Source organism: Carettochelys insculpta, chromosome 8 (assembly GCF_033958435.1).
Source record: "Carettochelys insculpta isolate YL-2023 chromosome 8, ASM3395843v1, whole genome shotgun sequence".
Classification (NCBI taxonomy): domain Eukaryota; kingdom Metazoa; phylum Chordata; order Testudines; family Carettochelyidae; genus Carettochelys; species Carettochelys insculpta.
Window position 1 is genome coordinate 353,285 of NC_134144.1, and position 24,101 is coordinate 377,385.

Consider the following 24,101-nt stretch of genomic DNA (forward strand, 5'->3'; position numbering starts at 1 on the left):
AAATTAAGTGTAAAACTGTAATAAGGAAAGCCAAAAAAGACTTTGAGGAACAGCTAGCCAGAAGCTCACAAAGTAATAACAAAATGTTTTTTAAATATATCAGAAGCAGGAAGCCTGCTAAAAAACCATGGGTCCCCTAGACAATACAAATACAAAAGGAGCAATCAAGGACAATAAAGCCATTGCGGAGAGACTAAATGATTTCTATGCGTCAGTCTTCACAGCTGAGGATGTCGGGGAGATTCCCAAAGCTGCACTGTTTTTTGTGGGAAATGAAACTGAGGAACTCTCCTGGATTGAAGCGTCATTAGAGGACGTTTTGGAACAAATCGATAAACTTAATGTTAACAAATCACTGGGACTGGATAGCATTCATCCAAGGGTTATGGAAGAACTCAAATGCGAAATTGCAGAACTATTTAACACTAGTTTGTAACCTGTCCTTTGGATCAGCTTCCATACCTAATGACTGGAAGATAGCTAATGCAACACCAATATATTTAAAAGGGGCTCTAGAGGTGACCGTGGCAATTACAGACTGGTAAGTTTAACGTCAGTTCCAGGCAAATTAGTTGAAACAATAGCAAGGAACAAAATTGTCAGGCACGTAGAAGAACATAATTTGATGGGTAAAAATCAACATGGTTTCTGCAGATGGAAATCATGTCTTACTAATCTGTTAGAGTTCTTTGAAGGGGTTTAACAAACATGCAGACAGGGAAGATCCAGTGGATATAGTATACTTAGATTTCCAGAAAGCCTTTGACAAGGTACCTCAAAGGCTCTTATGTAAACTAAGTTGTCATGGGATAAGAGGGAAGGTCCTTTCATGGACTGAGAACTGGTTAAAAAACAGGAAACAGAGTGTAGGCATAAATGGTAAATTTTCCAAATGGAGAGGGTAACTAGTGGTGTCCCCCAAGGGTCAGTCCTAAGACCAATCCTGTTCAATATATTCATAAATGATCTGGCGAAGGGGGTGAACAGTGAGGTGGCAAAGTTTGCGGATGACACTAAACCGTTCAAGATAGTCAAGACAAAGGCAGACTGTGAAGAACTTCAAAAAGATCTCATCAAACTGAGTGATTGGGCAACAAAATGGCAAATGAAATTTAATGTGGATAAGTGTAAGGTAATGCACATTGGAAAAAATAACCCCAACTATACTTACAATATGATCGGGGCTTATATAGCTATAACTAATCAGGAAAGAGATCTTGGCGTTATCGTGGATAGTTCCTTGAAAACATCCACGCAGTGTGCAGAGGCAGTCAAAAAAGAAAATAGGATGTTAGGTGTTATTAAAGAAGGGATAGAAAATAATCCAAGGAGTATCTTACTGCCCCTATATAAATCTATGGTATGCCCACATCTTGAATACTGCATACAGATGTGGTGTCCTCCCCTAAAAAAAGATATCCTGGCACTAGAAAAGGTTCAGAAAAGGGCAACTAAAATGATTACAGACTTGGAACAGGTCCCGAATGAAGAGACGCTAAAAAGATGGGGACTTTTCAGGTTAGAAAAGAGGAGACTGAGGGGGCACATGATAGAGGTATATAAAATTATGACAGGTGTGGAGAGGATGAATAAAGAGAAGTTATTTACTTGTGCCCATAATACAAGAACTAGAGGACACCAAATGAAATTAATGGGTAGCAGGTTTAAAACTAATAAAAGAAAGTTGTTCTTCACTCAGCGCATAGTTAATCTGTGGAACTCCTTGCCAGAGGATACTGTGAAGGCTAGGACTATAACAGAATTTAAGAAAGGGCTAGATAAATTCATGGAGGTTAGGTCCAGAAAAGGCTGCTAGCCAAGGGTAGGAATGGTGTCCCTGGCCTCTGATTGTCAGAGGCTGGAGATGGATGGCAGGAGACAAAGCGCTTGATCACTGTCTTTGGTCCGCCCCCTCTACGGCACCTGGCACTGGCCACTGTCAGCAGACAGGCTACTGGGCTGGATGGACCTTTGGTCTGACCCGGTATGGCCATTCTTATGTTCTTAGAGACATACACAAATCCACAGGGCCAGATCTAATGCAACCAAAGGTACAAAGGGAGCTGGTTGGGGTGACTGCAGAGCCATTGGCCATTATCTTTGAAAATTCCTGGCAAGCAGGGGAGGTCCCAGATTATTGGAAAAAATGCAAATACAATGCCCAACTTTTAAAAAGAGAAGAAGGAGAATCCAGCGAACTATAGACTGGTCAGCCTCACCACACTCCCTGGAAAAATCATGGAAGAGATCTTCAAGGAGTCCATTTTGAAGTACTTGGAAGTCAGGAAAGTGATCAGGAATAGTCAGTTATGCCCAACCAACCTGACTGCCTTCTGTACAGAAGTAGCTTGCTCTGTAGATATGGAGAAGGTGGCGGATGTGATACATCTGGACTTTGGCAAAGCTTTTGATTTGGTCTCTCACAGTATACTTGCCAGCAAGTTAAAGTAGTATGGATTGAATAAATGGAATGCAAGGTAGATAGAAAGCTGGTTAGATTGTCACACTCAACAGGTTGTGATCAATGGCTTGATGTCTGGTTAGCAAACGGTATCAACTGGAGTCCCCCAAGGGTCAGTCCTAGGGCCAGTTTTGTTTAATATCTTCATTAATGACCTGGACAAGAGGATGGACTGCATCCTCAGTAAGTCTGCAGATAACACTAAGCTACAGAGAGAGGTAGAGACACTGGAGGGTAAGAAAATGGTCCAGAGTGATCTAGGCAAGTTGGAAGACTGGGTCAAAATAGATCTGATGAGGTTTAACAGGGACAAAGAGAAGTTACTCACCATAGTAACGGTGGTTCTTCGAGATGTGTCCCCGTGGGTGCTCCACAATAGGTGTCGGGCTCGCCCAGCGCCGCAGATTGGAAATCTTCCAGCAGTTTCTCCTGGATCGCGTATGCACCGGCGTGTGCCGGCCCCCTGCGCACCCCTGGCCGCATGCGCGATCCGGTCCCCGCCAGTTCCTTGACCAACCGCCTTGGATGCTCCTGAAAAACACTAGACAGAGATCCGAAGCGGGGAGGATGGGTGGGTGGTGGAGCACCCACAGGGACACATCTCGAAGAACCACAGTTACTACCGTGAGTAACTTCTCTTTCTTCTTCGAGTGTCCCCGTGGGTGCTCCACAATAGGTGACTACCCAGCAGTAACCCAAGTAAGGAGGTGGGTAATCGGTTTATGTGCAGCTTGCTCCCGAGAGGACTGCTGTCGACAGACGGGTATCTTCTTCGAATACCCGAGGCAGGGCATAATGCTCGGCAAAGGTGTCGTAAGATGACCAGGTCGCCGCTCTACAGCTGTCTTTTAACGCGATGCCCTTGAAGAAGGCTGTTGACGCTGCCACCGCCCTGGTGGAGTGAGCCCTGGGCGGGGCCAGCAAAGGAGCATTTTGAAGCTCGTAACACATTTTTATACAGGACACAATGTGCTTAGAGATTCTCTGTGAAGAGAGACCTTCTCCTTTTGACCTGGGAGAGAGAGAGAGACTAGGAGCCTGTCCGTTTTCTGGAAGGACTTAGTTCTGTCTATGTAGAAGGCCAACGCCCTCCTCACATTTAGGAGATGCAGGCGTGCCTCCTTGCCGGAGCTGTGAGGCTTCAGGTAAAACGAGGGTAAAACTATTGGCTCGTTAAGATTGGACTCCGAAGAGACTTTTTGGAACAAAGGCTGGGTGCAGCCTTAAGGTTACCGCCTCCTTTGAGAATACTGTGCAGTGCGGCGTTGCCATCACTGCTGCGAGCTCACTCACCATACGGGCTGACGTAGTTGCAAGGAGGAAGGTTTTGTTTTTGTTTTTTTATCGTAAGGAGACGTATGGGAACTGTGGCTAATGGTTCAAAGGTGGACCCGATAGCATGCTCAGCACCAATTCCATGATGGTGGAAGCGGTTTCCGAGGGGGGTACAGGTTTACCAGCCCCTTCAAGAACCTGGTAACAATAGGATGGGCGAATACCGTGGGCCCTTCCTCTGTATGCCGAAAGGCTGATATAGTGGCGAGGTGGACCTTTAGCGAGGATAGAGAAAGCCTGCCTCTCTTGAGGTCCAATAAGTATTCTAGTACTACAGGTATAGGAACGTCAAGTGGAGCTAACTGCTTGGTGGAACAACAGGCTGTGAATCAAGTCCATTTCTGCTTGTAAGTCCTCCTGGTGGAGGTCCTTCGGCTACATTCCAGGACTTGTTGTACTCCCTCCGTACACGTGCTCTTTAAAGAGCTGAGCCATGGATTAGCCATGCTTGTAGGTGCAGACCCTGAGAGTGCGGGTGCACTAAGGACCCCTGAGCCTGCGTGAGTAAGTCCGGCAACACCGGTAGAGGGAGCAGTGGGCGGTCCGACATGCGCAAAAGCAAGGGAAGCCATTGCTGCTGATCCCAAGCGGGGCTATGAGTATCATGTGAGCTCTCTCCCTTCTGGCTTTGTGCAAGACCTTGTGGCAAACAGATCGATCTGGGGAAACCCCCATGTACGAAAAATGCGCCGTAGCAGATCGCAGCGGATCTGCCATTCGTGCGTGATTGCGAAGCGCTTGCTCAGCTGATCTGCTTTCACGTTGTGAGCACCCAGCAAGTACGAGACTTTCAACGTTATGTTGTTGGCGATGCACCAATTCTGCAATTGGACTGCTTCCGCACATAGGGCACGGGATCGTGCTCCTCCTTGTCGACTGATGTAAAACATAGTGGAGGTATTGTCGGTATTGAATCCCGACTACTTTGCCATGTAGGTAATCTCAAAAATGTTTGCAGGCGTTGAACACTGCTCTGAGCTCCAGCATGGTTATGTGCAGTGTCTGTTCCGCAGGGGACCATAGCCCTTGCGTTACCTTGTCGCCGATGTGCGCTCCCCATCCTATGTGGGAGGCGTCGGTAGTAAGAAAAAATAGAAATTTGTGGTTGGTGAAAAAGGCACCCCCACTAGCAGATTCTCGGGGTTTTCCCACCACACCAGGGATCTGCGCACCTCTGTTGTGGGCGACACTACCCTGTGGACAGTGTGGGATGCCGGTTTGTAAACGCTCGCCAGCCAATGCTGCAGACTTCACATGTGCAACCTGGCATTCTGTACCACAAACGTCGCTGCCGCCATGTGGCCCAGCAGCTGTAAGCACGTTAAGACCGGCACCGTGGGGCTGTACGTGATGACTTGCACCAGCGAACTGATGGCGCGGAAGCAGGCATCGGGTAGGTACACCCTTGCTGTGATAGATTTTATGCGTGCCCCTATGAACTCTATATGTTGTGTGGGTTCGGACTTTGACTTTGCGAGGTTCATGACTAGGCCCAGTGAAGAAAAACGTGACCATTGTGACGCATATCATGCGTGAGACCTCTGCCTTCGAGGCCCCTTTTAGCAGGCAGTCGCCCAGATATGGGAAAAATAAACACCCTCTGTCTGTGCAGGTAGGCTGACACCACTGCCAGGGTTTTGGTAAAGACTCTGGGGGCTGAGGAGAGGCCGAACGGAAGAACCCTGTGCTGGAAGTGCTCCTGGCTGACCGTGAAGCGGAGGAAGCGCCTGTGTGCCGGGTGGATTGTTATATGAAAGTAAGCATCTTGTAAGTCACGTGCTGCAACCCAGTTTCCATCGTCCAGTACCGTGAGTATCAAGGCAACTGTGATCATCCGAAAATGTTGCTTGCGCAAGTAATGGTTGAGGCCCCAAAGATCTGAGATGGGCCTCCAGTCTCCTGTTTTCTTCTCTGGTAGGAAGTAGCGTGAATAAAAACATTCCCTTGGAATTATTCCGGCACTCTTTCCACCTCCCCTATGAACATAAGGTGATTCACCTTCGGCTTGAGCCTCGCCTTGTGGCAGCATCCCTGAGGTGAGGCCTGGTGGGAGGCTTTGTCGGTGGAAGCGACTGGAAGGGGATCGCGTAACCCGTGGCTATGATCTCCAGCACCCATTTGTCTGTGGTGATCTTTTGCCATTGGGAGTGGAACGGTCTGAGGTGATGATGGAACATGAGATGAGAGTGGTACTGAGCGAGGGTATTGATAGTGCAGCCCCCGACATACCCGTCAAACTTGCTGCCTTTGGGCCCGACCTGAGGGCATATGGCTTTGTTGAGAACGTCGCCTAGGAGTGCTGTACTGTTGCTGCTGTTGATAGCGCCCTTGGCCGTAGCCCCGTTGATATTGAGCATGCTGTGGTTGTAAGCGTAGCGTCTTTGCTGAGGATAAAATTTTTCCCTCCTGTATGGAGGAGTATAAATGCCCAAGGTTCGAAGTGTAGCACTCGAGTCCTTACTGGACTGAGGGACCGAGTCGGTTGAGTCTGCAAACAGCCTTTATTTATCAAAGGGAAGGTCCACGATCTTCGCCTGTAGGTCCCTCGGGATACCCGACGTCTGGGGCCAGGATTCTCTACGCATGACCACTGCTGTAGCCATTGAACGTGCCGCCGTGTCCGCCATGTTCAGGGCAATCTGGACTCCCGTCCGCGATGCTGCGTAGCTCTCTTGAATAATCACCTTTAACACTGGCTTTTTGTCTTCCGGAAGTGAATCCATGAGGGGAGTAAGCCTGGAGTAATTATCAAAATTATGGTCTGCTAGGTGTGCCCATAATTTGCCACTCTCAATAGCAGGGTAGAAGAGGAGTATACCTTCCTGCCAAACAGCTCTAGCTTCTTAGCATCTTTGTCCAATCCCCCCGACTTGTACTGAGAAGCCTTTGACCTCTGCTGGGACAACTCAACCACCAAAGAATATGGTTGTGGGTGACTGAAGAGGAACTCTATGCCCTTTGCCGGGACGAAGTACTTCTTATCCGCTCTCTTGTTTGTAGGCGGAACAGAGGCCGGAGTCTGCCATATAGTAATGGCTGACTCCAGAATGGCTTCGTCCAGCGGAATAGCAATTTTGGACGAAGCCGGGGGTCTCAAATTTTCCAGGAGTTTGTGATGTTTCTCCTGCACCTCTGCCGTTTGAATGTCTTGCGTGAAAGCCACCCTTTTAAACAGCTCCTGAAACTGTTTAAGGTCATCCGGGGGAGAGACATCCCCGGGGGCCATGGCCTCATCTGGGGAGGATGAGGAGGAACCACTAGGGTAAACCTCCCTCGAACCCTCGGGCTCCTGCAGTCGATGATACACTTGCTCGCTGGAGGATTGTAAAGGAAAGTCTCGGGGTTCCAAAATTAACTCCCCTTGAGACAACTGTGTTTCTGTCCCCGATCGGGAGTGCCCACAGGGGTATTGAGCGGCCGGGGGGGACCTGCCCCTGGGTGTAGGCCTGTGGTGTCTGTGTCCAGCATGATAAGGACGACCATGGCAGCATGGGCAAGGGTCCGGGGATGGAGACTTAGACCACTCACGGGGTGCGTACCCCCGATGTTTGGGAGAGCGAGACCTCCGCGACGACACAGATAGAGGTGAAACTGGCTTGCAATAGTACTCCAGGGGATCCAATCCCAGAAATGGTGAAGGTGGCCCAAGCCATGGTGACATTGGTTGGAGGAACGGAAAAGAAGGTTCCGGATGGGCCGGTGGAGACACAGGCCTTCAGTGCGGCATGTGTATCACAGGGGGAGGGCTTGGTGCTAGCAGCAGCGCAGCCCTGTCCGGAGATGGACTGCGGTGCCAGGCTTTTGATTTTTGCCTTGCCCCTCCCCTGCGGGGCCGGCATCACCCCCTTCCGTGCCGGGGATCTCGGCCCCGCTGTCAGCGCTGCGCTCGGCACCGTCAGCTGCGGTGCTGCGCAGGTATCCTCCTCCGGTGCCTGCAGGCTCCGTGCCTGGTGCCCCTGCACTGTTGGTGCCGCGGGGGCCGGTGCCGCCTGTGGCGGTGCTGCCGGGTCCATCGCTTGCCTCGCTGACGCTCTAGGAGCCGCGCGTGCCGGCTATTGTATAACCGGAGGCTCAGCCTCTGCCACGTGCGCTGCCGCTTGCCTGAGTATGCGCCTGGGGGCTGTGTGCTCCACTAGTCCTGCTCGCTGCAAACGCCGGCAAGGATCGAGCCAGGGAGAGTTTCCTCCATTTCTGCACCGAGGGGGTCAGAGAAAACTGCCCTCCTCTTATGCAACCCAGAGGGCCCTTCTGGGTGAGGCTTCTCCGGCAAGTCCGGCTGGAGAGCCTTATCAACAAGAGCATTTTACGCCTCATCGCTCTGTCCTTCCTGGCCCTGGCTGTGAGCTTAGCACAGTGAGAACACTTCTGGGTAGACTGTGATTCCCCCAGGCATCGGATGCATTCGCTATGTCCCACAGAGGCCGGCATAGCTTCACGGCATGACTCACGCTTTTTAAAACCTGAAGAGGCCATTGCGGTGAGTCCTTTACTGTTAATAGGGTACTTAGCACTTAATCCGTGCCTTTCCACCCCAAATAGTGATCACCGGCCTGCGGGGCAGCGGGCAGCCTAAATAGCCTTCACATCCGCTCTTCTCTTCTCCGCTCCTCTTTTTTTTTTTTTTGCTGATATTCTCTTTGTCTTTGCTTTCTCTCTCTCTTTTTTTTTTTTAATAACCAAAAACAACAAATGACACGTAGAAAAAACCACTATTTAATCTGACTTTGGCCTTAGCCTGAGTAGATTCCGTCTGCAGCCGATGGTGGTTGAGAAGGAACTGGCGGGGACCGGATCGCGCACGCGGCCAGGGGCGCACAGGGGGGAGGTGTGCGCTGGCACATACGCGATCCAGGAGAAACTGCTGGAAGATTTCCGATCTGCGGCGCCAGGCGAGCCCGACACCTATTGTGGAGCCCACACGGGGACACTCGAAGAAGTGCAGAGTTCTGAACATAGGACATAAGAATTCCAAACACAGCTACAGGTCTGCAGAAAAGGACCTGGACATTACAGTGGATGAGAAGCTGGACAGGAGTCAAAAATCTGACCCTTTAGCTAAGAAGGTTAATGGCATATTGGGCTGCATTAGTGGAAGCATTACCAACTGATTGAGAGAAGTGATTATTCTCTTTTATTCGACACCAGTGGGGCCACATCTGGAATATTGTGTCCAATTCTGAGCCACCCCACTACAAAAAGGATGTTGATGTATTGGAGGGAGTCCAGTGGAGGGCAACAAAACGGATTGGGGGTTGGAGTACATGACTTTTGAGGAGAGGTTGAAGGATTTAGGCTTAGTTAGCCTACAAAGGAGAAAAATGAGAGGGATTTGATAGCAGCCTTCAGCTTCCTGACGCGGGGTTGTAAAGAGAATGGAGAGAGGCTGTTCTCAGTAGAGACAGTTGGCAAAACAAGCAGCAACGGTCTCAAGTTACAGTGGGGCAGGTGTAGGCTGGATATTAGAAAAAAATATTTCACCAGGAGGGTAGTGAAGCACTGGAATGCGTTACCTAGAGAGGTAGTGGAATCTCCATCCCTGGAGGTTTTTAACCCTGGCTTGGATGATTTAGTTGGGATTGGTCTGGCTTCAAGCAGGGGGTTGGACTTGATGACCTCCTGAGGTCTCTTCCAACTCTATGATTCTAAGTACACCTTCCAGGAACCTACCTTTTAAGATGCAAGCTGTAGTAATTGGAGTTTCCATTTTCAGAATAAAACCAGAGTAGTAGAGAAGAGAAACGAAACATTTAGTAACTTACCTAGCTATCTTGTCACTGCAAGACATGGTAAGCAGTCTCTCTCCCTGTAATACTCCATCCCACGTCTGGATGGTAGTAGTAGATCGGACTGGAATTGTCCCTTCTCCAGATTCTATTTTTGTCCGTAGCTGCCCTCTTGCTTTACGATTTGGGTGTCTGTCTCCCTGATCTAAGTGACAAAATTGTTGTAAGTCAATTGAAAAATAACTGTACGGAAGAAGTTGGTTATGACATGAGAGAAGGCAATGTATTTTTAGTTGTAGCCATGTCTGTCCCAGGATATTAGAAAGACGAAGTGGATAAGGTATTTTCTATTATTGGACCAACACTCTCACCAACAGAGGTTGTTTAAATAAAATCCATTGCCTCACTCTGTCTCATTAACAAATAGAAAATTCAGAGAAGAGAAACAGAAAGTATTAAAAGACAGCAATAATGAGAAATCCCAATAAGTTCCATAAAGACACTTTAGCTGTGTCTACACATGCACGCTACTTCAAAGTAGCGGCACTAACTTCGAAATAGCGCCCGTCACGGCTACACGTGTTGGGCGCTATTTCGGTGTTAACATCGACGTTAGGCGGCAAGACGTCGAAGCCGCTAACCCCATGAGGGGATGGAAATAGCGCCCTACTTCGAAGTTGAACATCGAAGTAGGGCACGTGTAGCCGATCCGTGTCCCGCAACATCGAAATAGTGGGGTCCGCCATGGCGGCCATCAGCTGATGGGTTGAGAGACACTCTCTCTCCAGCCCCTGCGGGGCTCTATGGTCACCGTGTGCAGCAGCCCTTAGCCCAGGGCTTCTGGCTGCTGCTGCTGCTGCAGCTGGGGATCCATGCTGCATGCACAGGGTCTGCAACCAGTTGTCAGCTCTGTGGATCTTGTGTTGTTTAGTGCAACTGTGTCTGGGAGGGGCCCTTTAAGGGAGCGGCTTGCTGTTGAGTCCGCCCTGTGACCCTGTGTGCAGCTGTGCCTGGCACCCTTATTTCGATGTGTGCTACTTTGGCGTGTAGACGTTCCCTCGCAGCGCCTATTTCGATGTGGTGCTGCGCAACGTCGATGTTGAACGTCGACGTTGCCAGCCCTGGAAGACGTGTAGACGTTATTCATCGAAATAGCCTATTTCAATGTCGCTACATCGAAATAAGCTACTTCGATGTAGGCTTCACGTGTAGATGTAGCCTTTGTAAGTTACTGACTTATCCCTCACACAATCCAGGATACTTCTGGTTGTAGCCTCTAGACCAAATGGCCAGTCTGCCTGTTTATATTTAAAGTAAATGGTCCAGACTTTCAAGAAGATATCATTTTTTTAAAAACAAACACTGTACACAAAAGGCCGGAAATAAAATGTTTACGTCTAATGTTGCCACTGGTCTATAATTAAATATATTTAAGCAGTTCCTTTGTAGCTACAATCATACCCTCCTGTGCTGCTTCATGTGGTGAGAAAATCCTAGCATCTCCACATGGAGAGGTGCTGATATACAGATGAAATTGCACATTTTCTTTCAGTTTAAATCCACCTCGTTCAGACTTGACAAAGATGGATTTTTGTTGATCTTCTTTATTACTGGAACATAAACAAAGCAGAGATATGTAGTCATAACCTGAAGAGATACAAGTACAACTTGCTATATATTACAATAATTAAAGTATGGCATCAAATACAGCACCTAAAAGTTATTGCAAACCATGCTAAATAAAAAGAAATTAGAAACAAGAACTAAAGAGTATTTGATATTGACAAGTCAATGTATAAAGAACCAACAGTTAGCAAAACAAAACTGTACATTTGCTGTTTCACTTAATAGCATTGTAATTTTATTTCCACTAATGCAAAGAACAGCTGAATAACTAAAATGTGTTTACACTTTAAATAACTATATAGTCAGTTCACAATTCACTATTTATGAACTAAATAAAAATAAGAGTACATTACACTTATGGATGCCTCCTTTTTAATGAATATTTTTGGTTTATTAAACTCACACTTCATCACATGGGCCAGAATTTTCAATTTGAAGTTTCACCAACTTTTGCTATTCTACCCCGCCTCCACCCATGGGACTACTCAGCTTTCTATTACAATTCAAGTAATCAGGAGATAGCCACATATTATTCAAAACACAACGCTAGTGTCTTTAAACTTACCTTATGAACAACTCAAGTTGTGTGTAAAGAAATTTAAGCAGGCACCTACGAGATATAATTTCTGCATGGCAATCATTTAATGCAAGACCACGGTCACTCATGTATTCTCCATTTATGCATTTTGTTCCCGTGGAAACACTTATAACCTGGGCATCTTTCACATCTGTACCTGGGAAACAAATTTCAGAAAGAAAATGTAGATAAATGCCCCAAAATTTAATAACTGACTTCATTTTTTGGAATTCAAATACATTCTTACAAAAAAGAAATTATATAATTCTTAAAAAAAGAAATATTTTTCTTCAAACATTCTGGTGCCCAGATTTCTCCTGGCTTTTGCCCAATGGAGCAATGTGTTTGGGTGTGTGTGTTCCCCTGAACAGTCCTCTGTGCTGCATCGGGAGCTGAAAGTGAGAATGAGCAGCAAAGCCAGGTGCTCTGCCTCCAGCTCACTGTACCCACCTGGCCCGTGCAGCACCAGGAGTTGCCCTCTCCTTATGCAGCCTATGTTGGAAAAGGGATCTGGATGGAAGGAGCACTTAGTGTCACTGCTCACTCTGCCACTTGACAAACCCTAAGAGGATGTGGAAGAGCATTCAAGAGGTAGTAGACAGCAATGACAGGTGCTACTTTGTCCATGTCACTTCCCTATGCGGGTGCAGGAAGGATTCGGAGAGATGGGGTTATACATTATGGCTGGATATACATGAGCCCCTTCCTTTTGGGAGGGGCATGTTAATGAGCGGGTTTGAAAGATGCTAATGAGGCACTGCCATGAATATGCAGCCCCTCATTAGCAGTAATGGCGGCTGTGGTGATTTGAAAGTGCAGCTTTCGAATTGCACACTGCCCATGGAGACAAGGACCTTCCGAAAGGACCCCCCAGTTTTTGAAAGCTCCTTCTTCCTAACACCAGATAGGAAGAAGGTGTTTTCGAAAACTAGGGGGGTCCTTTTGGAAGGTCCCTGTCTCCACAGGCGGCGAGCAATTCGAAAGCCGCACTTTTGAATTGCCGGGGCCACCATTATGGTAATACGGCGCTGCATATTCATGGCAGCGCCGCATTAGCATCCCCCTTCCGAAAGGAAGGGGCTTGTATAGACACAGGGTATGACAGTTGTTACTCTGAATTTTACAATAGTTTCAGACTTACACTACAGATTACATGCCCGAAATTACAGTCATTTTATCAGTGACTACCACCACTCAGTTTCTCTGTAATAGCATGAGATGGATCAGAATTTCCAGATTTGAAATGGGTCTTTCCCACGAAAGCTCATCACCTAAAGAATTATTTCATTAGTCTTTAAAGAGCTACACAACTACTTTTTGGTTCAGCACAAGATGGGTTCACCTTCTTCCTCCGTATACCTAGATTCTCTCCTTCCCTTACTCTCTGCTTTTAATCATACAGAAACATGTCTGCAGGAGCCAAAGTTTTGGTCCTGAAACCTTTACACTCAGGCCTGCCAACAGGGGGAAGGCGGAAGGGCAGCTGCCCCTGAGCCCATCATTTCAGAAAGGCCTAGAGCTCTGGCTGCGGCTGGAACTCTGGCAATGATAGCAAGAGCTGGAACTCTTGGCCCCTTTGAATTGTTGCAACAGCACTGCACACAACTCTGAGGGAAGTGGGAGGGCCCAGCGCCGCTGAGAGCCAAATTTCCAAGGTCCTGCTACTTCCACCTTTGGCCCGGACCCTCTCTGACCTTGCCTCACGGCCTGTGGCAGCTATCGATGCCACTATTTGATCTGCAAGGAGTCCTTACTTCGACAGGATCCCAATGGACTCAAAGATTGCAGGATGTGTCCTGAGCTCTTGCTGCAGCTCAGCAGTTCAGAGTTCTGGAGTGGCACTGTATTTTCATTGATTTGTCTGCTAACATTTCAATGCTTTCCTGGTGTCATGAAAAATAAAAAACAACTCTATGCTATACAATATAGTCTGTGTACTCTGAAGTAAAATCATGTATTTCAGACTCCTGGCTATATACAGCATGTGTTGTGAAAGGTAAAGCATGTTTTCTTAACAATTCTGATACAGATATTGCACATGTGCAATGCTGTCAAAGCTAGAATGTAAGGGTTTGCATAGGAGGTACCCTACAAATTCCTAATAAAGACAATATCTTCAGAATAAGTACTGGAATCAACTTCAGTAATATGGATTAGCTTAATCAAATTATTTTATAAAGACTGTTCAGTAACAGACAATATGTTTAAGTCCAAAATTTAAACCAGTTATGCCAAGTTTATTGCACTTATTTGTAATTTTTTTATTATTGCTTAATGTTTGCTTTTTGTTTTTTAGTTAACACAGAAGTCACAAAGTGGTTGCTAAGTTATACAATTATAACAAAAAAGTCGGTGAAGCAAGTGCTGTATGTTCTATATTCTGTTTGACTGGGTACTATGAATATGTTTTTTTAAGCCTTAATCTCTTGGAACACCAATTCCACAACTACAGATACACTCATCCCTCATTTAGCAAGTCATTTATTAATGAGTACTCGCTAAAACAAGGAACATATACACTTACCTTATTCACTAGATGAGTGGACTTCCTCCGCCTATATGAGCAGGGTTCCTGGCTGGGGGCAGGGAGACCCGCAGGCCTGCGGCTAGAGCAGAGGCAGCCGTGGGGTCCTGGGAGACCCGCAGCCCTGTGACTGGCTCCGCTTCAGCAGTGGGTCCCTGGCTGGGGGTAGGGAGACCTGCAGCCCCACGACTGCAGAGTCCAAGGCAAGGTTGGGTAGACCCGCAGCTCTGCGGCTGGAGCCTTCTCCCTCCCTTCCCTCAGACATGCAGCTGTCTGACAGCCTTGCAGCTGGGGGAAGAAAGGGAGAAGGCTCTTAGCCTGGTTCCCTCCCCTGCACTGGTGGGAACATAAAACTGACCAGCCATGAGCTGATCAGTTTCCTGGCCCAGCAAGCAATGGGGAGACTGGAACCAGCCTGCCCCTGGTTTCCAGCTCCTGCCACTCTGGGAGCCAGGAAAGTGACCAGCCCCGGTGGTTCCTGGCTCCACTCCCCTTGCAGGGAAATTCACGTTATGTAAGGGTTGCAGGAACAACCCCTGGGTGACTTGAGGGTTTACTGTATTAGACGCCCCTTCTGCACACCCTGCAGACCTCACCCTCAGCCAGGTTTTAACTCCCCTCCCCCAACAGCCCCAAACTGCCCCCAGGCTTACACCCTGTAGCAGCCCCAAACTGCCCCCACTCTTAGACCCCCCCCCCCCAACATCCCTCAACAGCCCCAGCCTTAGACACTCCTCCTTCTCCTGCAGACTCTTCACTGGGGCTGCCAGGCTGGGTGGCTCCCCCAGCCCTCCTGCTCCCAGCACTTAACTCAAGTATAAAGGTTTCAGCACCTAGGCATAAGGTAATTGCTATCTCTTGTGATAGACATAGCTGCTGGAGATGGCAGCTATCTCTATTGATAGATACGTGCCCGAGGCAGCAGTGTTAAGAAACTGCAAATGGCTTCTTTAACAGACGCATGTAGCTGGGAACTGCCCAGCTGGCAACATTTAAAAATCTAATGGGACTCATGTTTGGGTCCTGACCCACAGGTTAGGAATCTCTGCTCTACATACATACACTACATCCTATTTCCGGTGCCAAACTATTCAAATACATCAGAAAAGTACCTAAACTCAACTGGTGTATGTCAAGTTACAAGCACTTGGAATGAATTGGAGACTTTTACATGTCTTTTAATGGGAATTTAGTGTTGCTCTTAGGAGTTTTCGCCTATGAGCAGAAATTTGGGAACCAATTGTGCTCATATAGTGAGGGATGAATGTAGTGGAAAATCCTGTAGTAGATGGAGTATCCATCCTATTTCGCAGGAATTTACGGAAAAATGCACTTCTGTTTCAGATTATTTACCTTCTACTTTTTTCTTTGTAATTACAAATGCAAATTTATCATGGTGTACCCAATAAAATCTGTTTCTTTTAAAATATTAACTTTGCCACTTCAGACCATCAAAATGGAATACCAATCTAAAAATGACCCTTTCTCATGCCATTGTATTAAACCAGTTGAATCCCCTACCCCAACCAAGTGATGTGACAGCGTGACAAATTTCTTATAACGTAGTTGGTTTTCCCTCCCCACCCTTTATATCTGGACAGCCAAAGAATGGCAGCTGCTGGTCAGGAACCCAACTATGAAGGTGGCACTGCTACCTTCAGCAACACATAACTAAGGAAGGCAATACACTATATACCACCCTTTGTTTTTAGAAGGTAAACCAGGAGTGGATCTGCCATTCATCACTTGAGGCATGCAGTTTGGGGGAAAAAAAGCTGGCAGGGATGTGGGTTTGTTGAAGCAGAAGCAGGAAAACAAATTTGGTAGAAATTAAGTATACAGTTGGATTGAGACCTTGTCCATATGGAATATAGTGAAAGGAGGGTTTTCTATCATAGCTCCCAGTTCACCACCTCTTCGTGCAGAGGTAATGGTGACCATAAAGGCTACTTTCATAAACTTAATGGTACAGCCACACATGATGACATCTGGAACCCATGTTTCTATTGTAATCATGCTCCATCCTGGCAAAAATTGTTTGATATGGTCCCTGAAAAGGACAGTTGGCCACAACATTGGTGGCTTGACAACTACAGCTACTTGAACCACTAGAGAATTGAGCAGAAGACTGGAGTACTGAACCTCAGAGCCCAGAGGTATACTACCTATTTTCTATTCCTTTCAGTATGCGGGTGCACCTGACAGAGGTATCCTGCACAGTGCATACCAGTTGAAAATTGTCATAGTTAATCAATAAGGTCACTCTGTTTGCCACCTTGTGTATAAAACACCCAGCAGGTGACGCTGCTTGTACCTCTTCTCTAATGGTACACAAAGTATGAACTATGCTTCACAACAGCTTTTAAAGCAAACAGTTGTCTTGGGAAAGTCCACAACACAGTCTTTTGTCAGGATAATGAGGGAAGTCCTTTCAGATTCAAAGTTATTGCCAGGGCCAGGCTGATCAGAGCATCGTCAAGACAGAGTTCTGAATGGCTATTCATAAAGGATGGATTTGAGACACAGAATGGTACTTGCATGCTGAACAGGACTGTTCCAAAGGTGAATATTAGGGTCATGAGCTTCAAAATTACCAACCTAGTTGATCCTGCTATTGCTGTGGTGGTGCCCGAGGGGCTGGGTATCAGTGACTCATGGGCTGAAGTTAGGAAGGGTACTGACACAGTGCTACCAGAACCCTTTGATAGTCACGCTTTCAGAAGAAGAGTGGAGGGCCACATGTGATGTGTGCATCCTCAGTGGCAGAACTAAAGTCTTTCCCACGGAGCAGGGTATGATATATCAATATGGACAAAAAGTAGCAGGTCTGATACAGGGGACATAGGTCTCTTAGTATGAGGAAGTATTGGGACACAAAGGCACCTCATCCTTTCCTGGGAGAACAATTCATGAGGCCCATGAGTGCCTCCCAGTCTCACATCAAATCTACAACAGAACCAGAGTTGGTAAGGGGACCTGTCTTGGGACTAGCAAATTACCAGAAAATGGTGAAGCTGATGCTAAGATGTACAAGTCCATAACCAAGACAAGCATTTTGGATGAACAATATGGCCATTTGTCATTTTTGTGGACCCTAGAGCATGGTGTACCCTCTTGGCCAGCAGTCATAGGTGGCATGCCATCTTTCTTAGACCTGGAGGGAAACTTAAAGACAGGCTCACGTGCATGCTTCTGTGATTCATGACTAGACCCTGTTGCAGCATCTTTAGCACTGGTACCAGCAGAGCTAGACTGTGGCTACATGGCAGAAGGTACCCTCTTAATATGCTCAGGCTGACATATAAAGGGGTTGGGGGAGGTGTTCCCTGGCCAGGGTTCAATTGTGGCCCTCTGACAACCTCCATAAGGTGTTTCTCAAGGCTGAGGAAGACATTAGATTTTTTTTTAAATGCAACTAGCAACCAAATGTTTTTGAACATTTTATTATTCTGAATAGCAAAATGGAGCAGCATAGAACATCCAAACACTGATTTCTCATAGAATAATTCTGAACAGTATAATTTAATATGCAAATTTAGCAAAATACCTTGTGTACTGACTGATAAGATACTTCCATTTCTCCTCCATGTAGGATATATGTCAGTAATGGGGAAAGGGAGTGGTTGAGCTCTGGCATTTCACAAGTGTATTGTTCCACATCCATAGCTAGTTTCTGAATGAGACTAGGGCTGCTCTGACTTGAAAATTCAGCCGCCATAACTGAAAAGTTGCTGTTTTTCTTTTTTTCTTTTTTTGTTTCAAATATATCTAGGTGCAGGAGAGAATCTGGGCCTACACAGTGACACAAACATTTAGGCTGGGTCTACACAAGCCCCTTCCTTTCGAAAAGGGCATGTTAATGAGCCAGCTCGAAAGATGCTAATGAGGCATCGCAATGAATATGCAGCGCCTCATTAGCATAATGGCGGCTGTGGCGATTCTAAAGTGCAGCTTTGCGAATCGCGCGCCGCCCGTAGAGACGAGACCTTCCAAAAGGATGCCCCCCTCCCCAGTTTTCAAAAGCCCTTCTTCCTATCTGGTGACAGGAAGAAAGGCTTTCGAAAAATGGGGGGGGGCATCCTTTTAGAAGGTCCTGTCTCCACGGGCGGTGCGCGATTCGAAAAGCCGCACTTTAGAATCACCACAGCCGCTATTATGCTAATGAGGTGCTCCATATTCATCGTGGCACCTCATTAGCATATTTCAAACCCGCTCATTAACATGTCCCTTTCGAAGGGAAGGGGCTCCTGTAGACACAGAGATATGGTCCTCTGAATGGTTAATTGCTCGAGAACATAATTACTACCTGATCAAATACTTCTAAGAAGCCCCTCATTGGATATGTTTTATGACATATTACAGTATGCACACTGAAATCTAGGACAGGTGGTTCCCCTATTGTTCATACATTCTGTTGGTCCCACTCCACTTAAATTTTGTATTTAAAAACAGTGCAAAATAAAATGTATGTGCGAAGGGAAACAAAAATTATCCAATCCAATCATATAAGTCATTACATCTATCAGTGCATAGCAGACACTTTGTTTTACCTGTTGTGTAATACTTTGACAAAATGGAACACTATATATTAAAACATATTTAGTTTTTCTTTTTATCAGGCTTGACTCATAAAAGTGGCAATAAAATTTATTTAATAAGTGATCAGGACTGCAAAGCTTCTCTTGTTCAAACTGTCTAGATCCTGAGACTGGTAAGATGTGCAGGAAATGAAAGCTCAGACTCTTATGGCACTTTGCATACTCGGTAAAACTAGCTGAATCAGGAGATTCAGTATTTGCTATTAAACTCTGTATAGCTGCACTTGCAAGTAAGTAATTTTACTGCAGTAATCTTGGTACTAAGTACAAGTATTCTTAAAAACGATGTATATCACAGTAACAATAATTAAACAAATTGCACAGTTGAAAAGATTTAAAAGACAAACAGAACATGACCTAGTTCTGGTATGAAATGTACTGTATCCTAATAATATATTTGAATTTACCACCCTGACATTTATCCACAGAATCTGATTTGTCTCAGTAGACACACTTACCATATCTAGATATGGTGACAACTCTGAACATGAGAGAGAGGTGTTTCCAGGAATAAGAAATTACCCACCTTGTACAGTAACAGGAATTCTTTAAGATGCGCTCCCCCCCGCCCCCGCCCTTCCAAGTTCTTCACTTCAGGTGTGCATGCACCTCCACTGGAGATTTTTGATATCAGTGCCAATTCAAGCCTGTGCACGTGCTCTACACACCCTCTTGCCCTGTACTGAAGATACAGAGAGCTGCATGGGCAAACTACCCTCAGTTTTTTCCTACTGCAAAATCCCGCAGGGGAAACTCTGAATTAAAGAAGTAGGGAAGCAGATGAGCATCTACAGGGACACGCACCTCAAAGAACTCAAGTTACTGTACGAGGCCAGTTTCCTCTTCTCCTTTGAATGTCCCTCTGGGTGTTCCCATTCAAGTGACTTTCAAACACTATCCCCATACAGAAGTGGGAGTAGCAGAGTGCATTGCTGAGGACACAACTGCATTGCTAGTTAACACATCTGATTTAGAAGAATAAACTACTGTATGGTACATGGAGACAACATGTATTGAAGCCCAGGTTGCAACTCTACAAATTTAGCAGCTAGAACATCTTCCAGTTATGCAAGAGAAGTAGATTGTGACCTAACATAATGGGCTTACGATTTAAGAGGCTGAATATTTGCAGGTTCATAAAGTGAGATAATACACCAAGAGAGCCAAATCATATCTTCGAGTGGATACTGTGAATCCTTTAGACCTGTCCTTGATTGAAACAAACAGTCTGAGAAACTTTCTGAATGGCTGGGTTCTATTCAGAAAGGAGTCAAATGCCCTTCTGACATCCTGATACTGCTTATGGGAATAAACAAACTATAAGTGGTGTGATTAATATGAAATTCAGAAGACACCTTAGGTAAAAATTTATGATGTGGTTGTAATGAGACTTCCTCCTTGTAAAATACTGCACAGTGATGGGGAGATCTGCAATTAAAGCTCCCCAGATCTCTGCCCTAAGGAGAAAGTTCAAGTCCCGTATCAGGGTAGCTCTGTAAGCTGTGAAAAAAGATTTGATCGGTCATGTTCATGAATCTTCATGATGTGGCATCAGCAAGCATTGTAAACCTTTCACAGAAGGATGCAAAGTTGTTTCACCTACCAAGAGAACCTTGATAGGCCTCACAGCTAGACCTGACCTTTTAAATTCAAACAAGTAGCCCAGGAATGTAGGAAGACAAAAGTGAACTGAGAAAATCATTGGTAGGTACACAGCAGGAAAATCTGTTCCTGTATATCATGCAGATGTTTTTCTACTGTCTAGAAATGTCTGTTGTATCTCTATTGAACAGGAAGTCTCTATTTTTAAGAGCCATCTAGCAACCATGCCTGCAACACAGAACCTCCAGTTTGGGGTAAAACATCTGGCCAGAATCCTGAGACAAAAGACATCAGCTGGTTAGAATTATCAGCAGCTGATGAGAAGTCAAATCTGGGTAAGGATATCACTCTTATCTTGGCCGAGTTGATGAATTTAAAGTATTAGCCTTGTCCTTCTTGATCTTGTTCAGTAGTTTCAAAATCAATCAGATGGGTAGATATGCATAATGGCAGCTGTTCATCCACGAAATAAGGAAGTAATTTCCTAGTGGCAGCTTTTATCATTGTAACCCAACACACTTGATTACAACTTCAGTGGTTTTAGGGATGTGTCAATAAAATCTCACTCTCAAGAAGAATTTTTTTGCACTGTGTTGATGGCTTTGGCAAAGTGGCCCACTTCTGGAAGCCACAAAACATCTTTACTTTTGTTGCCTCTGAGAGTAAAATCACAGACTCCAACATAAGACACCTTAACTATCATACTCCTTTAGTAAAGATGATCTGAAAGAAAGCTGAAGAAGGATCCTGTGGAGATTGACATAGTACCAAGACAGGCAATTGTCTAAAACGTATAGGTGCTGTGGGCACTAAATGCTTTCACTGAGTATGTTCAGACTCAGGCGGTACCACTAGAGCAGTCTGGGACAAAGTATAATTAACAAAGATATAGTAAAGGATGAACGTACAGATTTTTTGAAGTTGACTGTCTATTAGAATAGACATGAAAGCTCATCACCAAATAAATCATTTTGTTAGTCTTTAAAATACTACATTTCTGCTGGTTTTTTTGCTGGAGTACAGACTAACACGACTACCTCTCTGTTGATGTTGAACATCAATACCTAATCCAGTTTATTGGTGTATTGGCTCTTAGAGGAATTAGCAACTGGAATTCTCAACAGTCAGCTTCTGGAACCTGAGGCCTCTAGAACATTTTTTTTTTTAACTTGGTGGATGAAACTTCTTAGTAGGAGACTTAACAGTCCCGCTCCTCTTGTCAGAAAAGAGTCTTACTGTGTAAGGCTCCGTACCACAGATGCAGAAGCACATGTTGTATTCCTTAAGGGTCTCAGCGACCTCGATACAGAGTTAGAGAGACACTAAAAATGCTTGGAGATTCATGTACATGGGGATTCTTGGCACCTGGGTTAGTGGCCAATATTTGTCCTTCATTAACAATTTAAATTTTATTAATCTATTTTATGAGATCTGATTTAAGGAGAAGCACATCTTAATTTGGCTCATATATGGATGTTTTCCAAACAATGGAGGTGCCATGAGTGCCTGTCACTGCCTAGGATAGATTCACAGAAGGAAAGACAATGCTCAAGTCTGGGAATCTTGGAACACGCTGTATTACAGAATAACCTTTCAAGTGGGGAAAGCACAAAGGGGGGGAAAATGAACAACAGACTCCTTGAACTAAATTCTATGACTAAACTAAACTCAGAAACAGCAAATAACTATAATTAACTAAAAAAAAAAAAGAGAGAGAGAGAGAGAAGTCCTGTGGCACCTCATAGATCGACAGATGTATTGGAGCATATGCTTTTATGGGCAAAGACCCACTTTGTCAGATGCACTCGGTCCCATTGCAGAGGCATGGGACAAAGTGGGGCTTTGCCCATGAAAGCTTATACTCCTACAAATCTGTTAGTCAATAAGGTGCCACAGGACTCCTCATGCTGTGTTTGTGGATATAGATAACACAGCTACCCCATCTGATACTATGTTTACCTAGCTACATGTAAATGAAGCAGAGACGTTGGACACACCATCTCAGGCTGAAGGCAATAGGGAAGGTACTGAGGGCAGTGCTTGCCTGTGCAGCTCTATAGCCCATCAGTATAAAGAATGAGTATGTGCACAGAGTGTGCATGGGCAGAACAGGTAGTATTACTTAAAATCTCAGACAGGCACACGGTGGTGCATATGCACCAAGGTAGAGACCCTGCAGAATGCTACTTGAAGAACTTTGCTGCAGTGCCTACAATAAAGACCTTGCAAAGCCTTGTCTTTAATTATTCTGTTATTTACTCCATCATTACAATTATGCATTAAAAATGTCCAGGAGCTGTTTGAGGAAAGAAAAATGAAACGTAGAGATAAATGTTTTCTAACTATCACCATGGCATCTGAGCACTTAAAAGTAGTACTGATAAATATTTTACCTGTTGTCATGACAATTCCAGCCAGAACTTTTCTACGTGCATGGGGAGATGTGAAATTATCAGTCAGATCACTGAATTTATCAACAACCAAACGCGCAACAGCATCAGCTAAAACCTGCAGAATCACAGAAATATGTGTTACAGATACTCAAACAAGAAACAACTATGCCAGCACTTAATATGATGGATTAAAAAAAAAAAAAATCACACTTTTTTTTTTATCTTCCCTTGATCTTCTTTAGTGACAAGAGTTCCCAGTGTCCACTAACTTTATATATCCTACTTGTAATATCTATTATTTGATTTTTGAGGATGCACCTCCTAAAAACCTCAACTACAGTTTTGGTTCTTGGTCCTCAAACTGAAAACCTAAAAACTAAAGGACCTAAAATTAGTGACAATTTTGAAAAATTGGGCCTATGTAAACGAATGAATGACAGAAAGATTTCATGCTTTTATCTCAACATACAACATTTCAAAGTGCTATATATGACTCAATGCCTTTATCCTTGTATGTCAAAAATACTTCAACTACCTAAACACTGGGCCTGAAAATAAGACTAAAATGCAACAAAAATCAGTCCCCTTGACCAAAATAAAAAAACTTTTATCATTAGTAATAGTTATGTTTGTTTCACATTTATAAAAATGTGCTCTTCCCTCAGCTCGAGGTGACCTATACATTATTCTATTGTTTTATTACAAAAACATTCAGATTTTTACATGGATGATTTGTACACAGAATCCAATGACAATCAAATTAGCATTCTCTCTTTTAATCTTCAGGAAAGCCTAGAATAATACAGAAGGCTTTACAATTTGCCATAAGCATCAACAAACTTACAGTCTGTCAGACTGCAAGTGAAGATTAGTTACAGATTTAAGGAAAACTCCTTGAAAATGTCCTACCACAAGTTTGTTTAAATCTCAAGACTGTTAGGCTGTGGCCACGCTCGCCCCTCCAAGGGGCTATGGTAATAAGCCTTTTTGGCAGATGCTAATGAGGCACTGCCATGAGTTTGCAGCATCTCATTAGCATAACAGTGGCCCCATGCATTTTGAAAGTGCTAGTTTCGAAATGCACACCACCCGTGTAGTCGGGGGCCTTTTGAAACAACCCCCTGATTTCGAAAGCCCCTTCTTCCCAAAACCAAATGGGTCATGTGCATTTCAAAACTGACACTTTCAAAGCATGCATGACCACCATTATGTTAAATGAGGCACTGCATATTCATGGAGTGCCTCATTAGCAGCTCCCAAAG

At 45.2% G+C, this 24,101-nt stretch overlaps 1 protein-coding gene across 5 annotated transcripts in view; it reads right to left on the minus strand.

Annotated features, from left to right (window-relative positions):
* The window catches only part of ADARB1 (adenosine deaminase RNA specific B1), a 126,666-nt gene that overhangs the window by 38,874 nt on the left and 63,691 nt on the right, over positions 1–24,101 (minus strand). For all 5 annotated transcript variants that reach the window (XM_075001491.1, XM_075001489.1, XM_075001493.1 and 2 more), the window contains 4 exons: positions 22,840–22,954; positions 11,711–11,879; positions 10,981–11,129; positions 9,556–9,724 (listed from right to left, as the gene is read on the minus strand). In XM_075001491.1, coding sequence (XP_074857592.1) covers positions 9,556–9,724; positions 10,981–11,129; positions 11,711–11,879; positions 22,840–22,954 — 602 coding nt within the window. The remainder of the gene's footprint in view (positions 1–9,555; positions 9,725–10,980; positions 11,130–11,710; positions 11,880–22,839; positions 22,955–24,101) is intronic.